This window comes from Lactuca sativa, chromosome 7 (assembly GCF_002870075.4).
Source record: "Lactuca sativa cultivar Salinas chromosome 7, Lsat_Salinas_v11, whole genome shotgun sequence".
Classification (NCBI taxonomy): domain Eukaryota; kingdom Viridiplantae; phylum Streptophyta; class Magnoliopsida; order Asterales; family Asteraceae; genus Lactuca; species Lactuca sativa.
This window is the reverse complement of record NC_056629.2, coordinates 83,475,187-83,485,605: the sequence shown is the minus strand read 5'-3', so window position 1 is coordinate 83,485,605 and position 10,419 is coordinate 83,475,187. Positions and strand designations below refer to the sequence as shown.

General features: G+C 31.7%; 1 protein-coding gene across 1 annotated transcript; it reads left to right on the top strand.

Moving 5' to 3' along the window:
• The first annotated feature begins 890 nt into the window (after nt 1-890).
• LOC111887675 (putative inactive cadmium/zinc-transporting ATPase HMA3) lies at nt 891-7,118 on the top strand. Its single transcript, XM_023883850.2, has 9 exons — nt 891-1,262; nt 3,687-3,944; nt 4,039-4,136; nt 4,218-4,473; nt 4,570-4,707; nt 4,792-5,110; nt 5,198-5,400; nt 5,485-5,684; nt 5,752-7,118. Exons 1-9 carry the CDS (start codon nt 1,070-1,072, stop codon nt 6,973-6,975), a joined length of 2,889 nt encoding a protein of 962 aa, XP_023739618.1. The 5' UTR covers nt 891-1,069; the 3' UTR covers nt 6,976-7,118.
• The last annotated feature ends 3,301 nt before the right edge of the window (nt 7,119-10,419 follow it).

Genomic DNA, 10,419 nt, shown 5'->3' with positions numbered 1-10,419 from the left:
TAAGTTTTGAGTTCTTCTTCACTTTATGATATATTAAGAATGTATTTTTTCTAAACAAATTGCTTTTTTATTTACTGTTTTTTACTTAATCACATTGAATGTATATGAGTGATTGTTTTTTATCCAGATAATACGTAGTATAAATGTTTAGCTATTTTATTTTATACTTTTTGATTTAATCGCAATGAACATGTGTGAATGTTTGACTTTATTTTAATGTTAATATCAATTATCAATATATAATGCCATTTTTTTTTTAAATTTTTTATATTTTTTATTGAATGTTTTTTATCTTGAATGTGACTATGTGTTATCTCACTATGAGTATCAAAGGTACATATTTTATTCTATTAGTATAAGCTAGGTTATAAACATCGATGCCAATGACTTTTTGTATTTTCTTTTCATTTTTTATGCCACTATACTTTTGCCATTTATATTATTTTGAACATTATGGTTAACCAATATTAACCATTAACCAAAACCGTTAACCGACAGAAACCATTAACCATAACCAATATTAACAATACCCAATGGCTACCAAAATGCATTAACCAATCATAATGGTTACGGTTCGGTTTTGACCAATAGCCGAACCAAACCACCCCATATACACCCTTAGTGAGTGGGGATGGGGTGTATTGTGTAGGGTGGGGGTGGAGATGAGGTATGGTGGGTCCCTTTTTAGTTTTATATCATTAAAATTGCAATTGATCACGGGAAAAAGAAAAAAGTTATTGAAAAAGGTAAAAATAACCGATTCCTTTTAACTTTTTAAAGTTTGGACTAAAAATACAAATATGGGTAAACCATATGGACCAATTTACTCAAAAAGAAAATATATTACAATTATTTATGTAATTCAAACCAAAATACTCCAATATAATCATAAAAATCGGAAGGAACTCCGTCCAACCACTCTCATTGGCACTACAAATAATCATCCTCTCTTCTCAGTTGTTACTGCTACAATTCATTTCCTTCGTCTGTTCATCAGATCTACTCTCGTTCTTTTCTTTTGCGCAAAATCTTCCATTCTACCTGGAATTGGGGTTTCCGATATACAGAAATGAAGGAAGATTCGCCAAATGATTTGGAGAAAAGCTATTTCGACGTGTTGGGTTTATGTTGTTCGTCGGAAGTGTCACTGATCGAGAAGATTCTTAAACCTCTCGACGGCGTTCACCATGTCTCCGTCATCATTCCTTCCAAAACTGTAATTGTGCTTCACGACGCCGCCTTAATTTCTCAATTTCAAATTGGTAAACTCTTTCTCTCTCACACACACTAAATATATACATCTGTTTGAGAATTAGATTTACGATTTTCATTGAAGGAATAGTTTCAAAAGCTAAAACTGATTTGGTTTTTTGTTTTCATGAGTAAAAAGATCCGGTTATATATGTACACTTAAACACGTTTCTTATCTTTTCGAGACTTTTTCTGTGGAAAAATACCACTAACAACAACGAAAATTTGAGAATTTTGGTGTATTTTAAGGAGTTTGAAGTTTTTTACAACTTGTTTTTATTTTTTCTTTTACAATTTGTAAAAACGAATATGTAAAAAAAATAAGAATTTACAGACTTACAATTTTACATTAATGAATATGTATATGAAAAGAAAATTACAATTCAACTTTAATCCATAAATTGTTGTGTACATAAAAAGAATTGTTGTGTACGTATAAGTTTTCATATATATAAAAGGATATTGTGATAAAAGTTGTAAAAACCCTGTAAAAGAAGTTATAGAAATATTTTTAAAAAATTGTAAAAATTAATAAGCTTGTAGAAACCAAATTATAAAAGTAAATTTTAAAAAGGTTAATATAAGTTTTATATTTGGAAAACATATGAAAAACTCAAATTTATCAATAAACTATCTCAAATAATTTTTAATAAATCTAATTTATAAACTCCTTTAATGATCTCACCAAACACTATATTAAGGTAAGTTGCATAATGATAGTCTTATTGGTCTATTTGTCTGTGTCTGCTGACCAAGCGGGAAAATATCAAAACAAATTACAAACGATTGTGTATAGAGAAAATAGAGTACCATTATTTTATAATTTATATTATATTAAAATAAATAGCTGAGATCATCGAGTTATTTAACACTAGTAAATGTTGTTAAGTTAATAGTCAATTGATAATTAGATATATTATGTGACTTAATCAAATATCTAAAATTGAAAAAATATATGTATTTCACAAATAGTCCTTGGGTTTTTTTTTTGGTATGGGTCATACACACAACTTTTTCACTTATTTCAAAGTTTTATTTAGATCATCTCTGAAACATAAGGTTATTACATTAAATTGGTAAAAATGGTATAAAAATGGTGGTGTATTTAAAGTTTTCTTAAAGAACATCTTCGACCACACTTTATTTTTACAATTACTCTTCATTTATAGAGTGTAAAATAAAGAACGACTTCAACCCAATAGATAAAGAACGATTTCAACCCAATTCTATTTATACTCTATAAATAAATAGAGAAATGAATAGTTACACTTTAAATTTAGAGATATATTACATTATTTGTAACACTAAAAAAAAATATTGCAGGTCCTTTTTTCCAACTTTTATGGATTTTCAAAATCAACCTTTGTATTTATTAGTATTTACAAACTGTATAAAAGCTGTTTTGCTAAATAATTAAGAAAAATACTAAATATTAATAAGTCTGAAATATATAAATTAAATTAAATTTACATGATAAATTAATATCAACTTGATTTATAATATAATATCATAAATAACAATATCAAATATATTATTATTATTATTATTATTATTATAATACAAACAGTAGATAAAAGTTGAAGAAATCCCAATTTATATGGATGAACTTTGATAAATCTGGTGTTAATGAACAACACAAAACAATATTTAGTGTTTTATATTCACCAACACAAATTTTGGGTAAAACTTGGATATGGGTTATACATACAAATACAAGTATATAAAAAATATATTTTTATATAAAAATACAAGGGGCTATTTAATAGTTGCTAATCGAGTCCGCTTTGACAGAGTCCTTGAATCTAACCGAGTAAGAGACATAGCAAAAGAGCTAGGACCGAGTCACAAACTTCTAAGTGTGATACCAAACTGTCCGAGTTAGACTCAGTCTCTTACCACTTAACCACAGAGGGATATCAAACAACCCTTAGATAAAGCATGTAAATTGGTCTGAAACTGGACCAGAACCGGAACCGAAAAACTGAAAACCAAATGAGCCGTAAACTAAGAACCGAAAACCAGACTGAATACAACTAATCAGTTCGGTTCTACTAAGAAATGTGCTATCTAAGAAGATGTTTGGAACCAGAACAAGAAAACCAGAAACCGAATAAGTTGTAAACTAAGAACCGAGAACCGGATCGAATACCACTGACCAGTTTCCACATGTTTCGGTTCCGGTTCCTCTTCGGTTCCAATTCCTGGTTTTTCGGTTAAAAATCTCATCCCTACAATTAGAATACACTCATGCATGCACACAGGTTTTGTTAAACCCAAGTATGCCTTGGCCAACTGTAGCAGCTTTTTATTTCAAACCTGAAAATTGTGTTATTTACAAAAAAAAAATCGTATTAAAATTTCCTACACGACAGTTTACTTATGTATTAAATAAATGATAATTATTTCTTTTTTCTCTTTACCCTTGTTTGATTTAGTTAAGGCGCTTAACCAAGCACGATTAGAAGCAAATGTGAGGATGAAAGGAGTTCAAAGCTACGGAAACAAGTACCCAAGCCCATACGCCGTCGTTTGTGGTGTCCTCCTTTTGCTTTCATTTTTGAAATATATTTATTCCCCATTTAAATGGTTGGCACTTGGAGCTGTCGCTGTTGGCATCATACCCTTAATTTTGAAAGCCTTTGCATCTTTACGAATTTTCAGATTCGACATCAATCTTCTCATGCTCATTGCAGGTAATACATTTATATTTATGGATGTGATATTTTGTGGATCATATAAAATTTATATATATTCTATAATTAATAAATCATTTTTTATATGTTGCAGTCGCAGGATCCATTGTCTTGAAGGATTACTGGGAAGCTGGCACAATTGTTTTTCTATTGGTTATATCTGAATGGCTCGAGGCAAGAGCAAGTCACAAGGTTTATACAATTACCTCAAAAGCATGGAGATGAATATATATTCCTAATTAATATATTTAAAAAACAAAATGATATGTATAGGCGACTGCTGTGATGTCATCATTAATGAGCATAGCTCCTCAGAAGGCTGTATTAGCCGACACTGGTGAAGAAGTCAACACTAGCGAAGTCAAAGTCAACACAAGACTTGCGGTCAAAGCCGGGACCATGATCCCCATTGATGGAATAGTCGTGGAAGGGAAATGTGAAGTCGATGAAAAAACCCTAACTGGCGAATCGTTTCCTGTTGTTAAACAAGTAGACTCCATCGTTTATGCAGGGACGCTCAATCTAAATGGTATGCAATCATTCTGCATATATATATATATATATATATTTTTTTTAAAGATATTAATTTGATTCGGAATTTTTTATTTTTATTTTTTTATTTCAGGTTATATCAGTGTTAAGACTACTGCTCTTGCTGACGATTGTGTGGTGGCAAAAATGGGAAAGCTTGTTGAAGAGGCTCAAAATAACAAATCTAAAACTCAAAGATATATAGATGAGATAGCCAAGTATTACACCCCTGGTAAAATTCTGTTATTTATATTTTCTTTTTTGTTTCTAGGGATTTCTCGTTAAATATTTTGTTTGTGGTTTTTGGGTTTTGCAGCTGTTGTTGTGGTAGCTGCCAGCTTGGCAGCTATACCAGCTGCTATGCGAGTTCGTGACGTGGAGAAATGGTATCATTTGGCATTGGTTGTTTTGGTAAGTGCATGTCCATGTGCACTTATCTTATCAACTCCAATTGCAGCATTTTGTGCATTGTCAAAAGCAGCTACATCTGGACTTTTAGTCAAAGGCGCTGAATACCTTGAAATACTTTCTACTGTTAAATTTATTTGCTTTGATAAAACCGGAACAATCACTAAAGGAGAGTTTTCTGTCTCAAGCTTTAAACCGCTCATTCACAATGACAAATTGCTATACTGGTAAATTATTATTTATGATTTCTTACTAATATGAAGCTGTGTTTAAAAAAAAATAATAAATAATTTCGACTCATTTAATTTGATAAGGGTTTCGAGCATCGAGAGCAAGTCTAGTCATCCAATGGCTGCGACACTTGTGGACTATGCACAGTCTCATTCAGTCCAACCACAACCAGACAATGTGGAGGAATTCAAAGATTTTCCTGGAGAAGGAGTTTACGGGAAGATAGATGGGAAAGATGTTTATATCGGAAACAAAAGGATCGCCATTAGAGCAGGCTGTTCACAAGGTAAGAATCAATAATTAATTAATTAATTATTCGAAATTATATTTCTGTTGTCTAATGTAATTCTTGAACAATTAATATTCTCAGATCTTATCAGTGATGAAAGGAATGAAGGGAGGTCGACTGGGTACATATTCGTAGGGTCTTCACTTTCCGGAATCTTTAGTTTATCAGATTCATGTCGAATCGGAGTACGTGAAGCCCTCCAACAACTCAAATCAATGGGAATTAAAACCGCCATGCTCACCGGAGACTCTCAATCCGCCGCTAATCACGCACAAAATCAGGTAATTCAAAATCAAATTTCCCATTTTTTTTTTTCCATTTCTTTCGACTCAATTTCTGAATTCACAGTTAGGAGGAGCATTAGACATGGTTCACGCAGAACTTCTCCCACAAGATAAAGCCAGAATCATTAAAGAAATCCAAAAGGAATCCCCGGTAGCTATGGTGGGAGACGGGATGAACGATGCTCCTGCTTTAGCCACAGCAGACATCGGGATCTCAATGGGGGTGTCTGGATCCGCATTAGCAAATGAAACAGGACACGTGATTTTGATGTCCAATGATATCCGGAAAGTTCCGGTAGCTGTAAGGCTTGCGAGAAGAACACGTAGAAAGATATTTGAGAACATTTTCATTGCTATGGTTACTAAAGCTGCTGTTATCGCATTGGCTATTGCTGGACACCCGCTTGTTTGGGCTGCGGTTCTTGCTGACATGGGAACCTGCTTACTTGTCATTTTCAACAGCATGCTTCTGCTACGAGGTACAAATTCAAAAAACAGGAAAAAGAATTCGGGTTCTTTAGGTAACAATGCACAGTGTACATTTAATTCTATGGTTGAAGAAAAATGTTGTGACGTGGGTGGTGGTTGTGATTTAAATGTTAAAGACGACTGTTGTAGTTCAGAGGTTGAGGAAAGTTGTTGTGATGGTGGTGGTTGTGGTTCAGAGGTTAAAGCCAAATGTTGTGATGTGGGTGGTGGTTGTGATTCAAAGGTTAAAGACAATTGTTGTAGTTCAGAGGTTAAAGAAAGTTGTTGTGATACGAGTGTTGGTTGTGGTTCAAAGGTTAAAGATAATTGTTGTAGTTCAGAGGTAGAGATTAAAGAAAGTTGTTGTGATGGTGGTGGTTGTGGTTCAAAGGTTAAAGACAATTGTTGTAGTTCAGAGGTAGAGGTTAAAGAAAGTTGTTGTGATTCAAAGGTTAAAGATAAGTGTTGTGATGTACTAGAGCAGATGCGATTGGTACAAGGAAAAGGAACACACGGGTGTTGTGATGATGAGAAGGACGAAATACAAGAGGTAAAGCCAGTGGTACAATCATGTAAAGCAAAAAAGTCCATACAAGAAACAAAGTGTTGTAAGGTAAACAAAGATTTGGAATCACAGATTTGCGTTAAAGAGCTAGGAGAATGCAATAATAGTAATTCCTACGTCAAGTTGGAGAAAATGGTTAAAAATTGTTGCAGGAGGCGTGGCTTGAAAAAGAGGAATGTTGTCAGTGGGTGTTGCAAGAGCTTTGCATACAAATGTTGTCGGTATGGACGCTTATCAGAGATTGTGATCGAGTAAATGTTTTCCAAGATTTCCCACTTATATATATGTATGTATATAACGTGTACCATTTATATGTATATAGGCCTATGTATTTGTATTATAGTAGTAACATTTCTATGTATTTTGTATTTGTATTCAAGTTATGACATTTCTATGTATAGTAGCTTTTGTATCTATATTCAAGGTTATAAGTGATATGTTAGAAAATGGTTTATAAACTCACAACATCATTATTATCGAAATTATTCGGGGTTTACATTTTTCGATTGAAAGAAATAGTGATGAGAACTGTGAACATGGGATACAATACAGCAAGACCGTGTAGTTTGGCTATTGAGAACAAACATTAATATGTAGACCTTAATTATTATATTAAGGCAATCAGACAAAAAACAAATCCTAGAATCAACAAATAAAAACACTCCATCGACAATTTGTACATGGTGGTGTACCGCCTTTGAATTTCTTTTCCTAACCTTGGTTGTGATTTGTTTTTATCGTTCTTAGTTTTAATCTAAGAAGTGTTGAAGGTTTGTGGTTTTAATTATAACATGGTATTATGGCTTTGGGCGAAGCTTTGATTCCGATTTCATTTTTGATTTTTTAGTTTTACAAAAACCGACTAGGGTTTATAGTGTTCATTTATGATATCGTATTAACTCTAACTGTTTGGTTAAATCAAATGTGTGCAAATGTTTCTTAGTTGTTTTGCGAAAGATTGGTGGCATCCGGAGTTGGAGTTACAGAACAAGTTAGGGTTTTTTCATCTCTCTTGGGTGACATTCTTTGTCTAATTTATTCGGTTTCTTCACTGATCTAATAGTTTGTGTAAGAATCATCGGTGAGCAAGGTTAGGTTGTTATTGTTTACTTTTGTTGTTTTCTAGGTCTAGGTTTACTATTTATAAGGCTAACTTCGAGTTTATATGGTCTATCATTTGCTTTGCTGGTATGTATTTGAATGTTCAAATTGATTATTGGACTTTTATCTATTCGAGATTGATTTCGGTTTTTCACGCTTATTTTGCATCTTAATCTTTGTAAGTCTTCTATATTGAAACATCTCTATGTCGTTGATCTTTATGTAACACTTGATATTGTTTTGGAGCACCGTAAGTCTCTCTCTCTCTTTCTCTCTCTCTCTCTCTCTCTCTCTCTATATATATATATATATATATATATATATATATATATATATATATATATATATATATATATATATATATATGTACCACTTAGGTGTTCGTTTGTTTTTTCAAAGCGAAAACGCTTAAAGTTTGCAGACCACATCTGCAATCTTTTGCAGAAGGGTGGACCAAACGGCCGCAACCTTTAATAAGAATTTTTTTTGTCTTTTAATATCTACATAATGTTGCAATAAACTGAAATTAAAATAAATTGAATTTATGAACTTAAAATAGTTTCATACTACAATAATTGTTCTAAGAATACACCTCCTATGACACTATATTGAAAGTGATTTTTTTTGTTAAACATATTATATTTATTCATTTAAATTATCTTTAATTTTGTGGTTGTTAATCAAATTGTTGTTTAACATATAAGATATGCCACATATTTAGAGCAAATATAGAAATCATTTTAATGATACTATTTATCTACACCACATGGATTAAAACCGATTCAAATGTTTCTTATTTGAATTTTGAATTTTCGATTTTCAATCGTTGACTTTTAAATTTGATACCAAAATAAAATACGACTAAAAATATTTTCTCTTTTAAAAAAAAATTCTAAATCAAAATTTTATTTAGTTTTAATTATATGTAAATCGAATATAAAAATCATTGTGATGATATGATTTTTAAAAACGTTTGTATAAAATAATTACATAATAATTGCTAAATAATAATAAATAAAATTGTTAATCTAGCAAACAACATGTTCATTTTGTTAAATTTTCTAAGATGATGGTTATTTAATCGGTTAGCTTCAATAAATTTGGTCGTTTTAGTGATTAAATTTATAATTTATCAATATTTGGTTATAAACAATGTAAGAAAAAAATATATATATGAAATTTACCAAATAGTTTTGAAATTATGTAAAGTATACTTGAGTTGTTTATAATATTCTTCGTAATATAATTAAAATAATAAAAATATTGTTGAAAAAAAGAAAAAACATCATAAATGGTCCCTTTGCTTTCCAGAAATCTGACATATAATCCTTAAGTTTAAAAATCTCATAGATGGTCTCTGTGCTTTCAAATTTTTTGATGTTTGGTCCTTATTGTTCACTTTGTCATATTTTGTCCGTTAAGTGAAGGACATTTCCGTTATTTCACTACAATAGAGACCATTTATGAGGTTTTCTCTTATTTAAAAAAAAAGAAAAAATAAAACTTAATATGCAAGGGGTCCCCCCCTCTCTCTCTCTAGATCTTTATAAGCATCCTAGAACCCATCATCTGCAAATGAGTTGAACCAATCATCTAGATATCTTCCTCAACATCACTAATACATGGTAACTAAAATCTATTGACAGATTAAAGATTAAAGGGAAAAAACAATATGAAGAAATAGATTGTCTGATTAACTAAAAAAGGTCTTAACTTGATCATGATGGGTCAAAATCCTAAGAAACTAGATGCCGTTTCCTCTGAGATTCAATTCAAATTCTTAAAAACCCAATGTCGTTTTTGATCTTACCGGTGATTTACTTCGCCGTCGTCATCAATCTCATTAGATCTCTCTTGCAATATTCATTATCGTCATCAATCTCATTGGATTTCTCTCGCAAATCTTTAAAACCCAACTCATGGGGGGAAATCGCTTTGGAGAAACGTGCAGTGGTGGATCCAGCCCGGAAGTTGAGTGGGTGCATAATTGACCGTTGACCAATTGAAATTAATAATAATATTTTTTTTACGAAGAAGTAGAATAACATTAAAACCTTCAACTAAATGTCATTTTACAGTTGAAATCTACGAGGACACATAGCTAAGAAACATTTGATAATATTTTCATTTGTAATCTTTGAAAATTCTTCTCTTTCAACCGCACAAATGACACAATCATTTAGAAAATCATCTGAAATCCGATTCCGCAAATCCGACTTTACAAGCTTCATCGCAGAAAAACATCTCTCCACCGTTGCGGTTGCAACTGGCAAAACCAATGACAATTTCACTAAACGATAAATCAAAGGAAAGAACTGATGCATCTTGGTTTCCACCATCATTTTAGCAAGGTTGGATATGTTCTTTAAAGTTGCAAATCTTCCATCTTGTTGCATATGATTGGGGTAAACTGAAAGTTCATTTAGAATATCCAACCTATCTTTATAGCTAAAATCATGTGGATAGAAATCGATCAACTTCCGTAACTTTGATGGGTCAAAGTCATTAAATGAATCATGTGGATTCAAACCCGTCATACAGATAAGCAATTTGAAGCTTACTTCATTAAAACGATCACCGAACTCTTGAATTTGCATA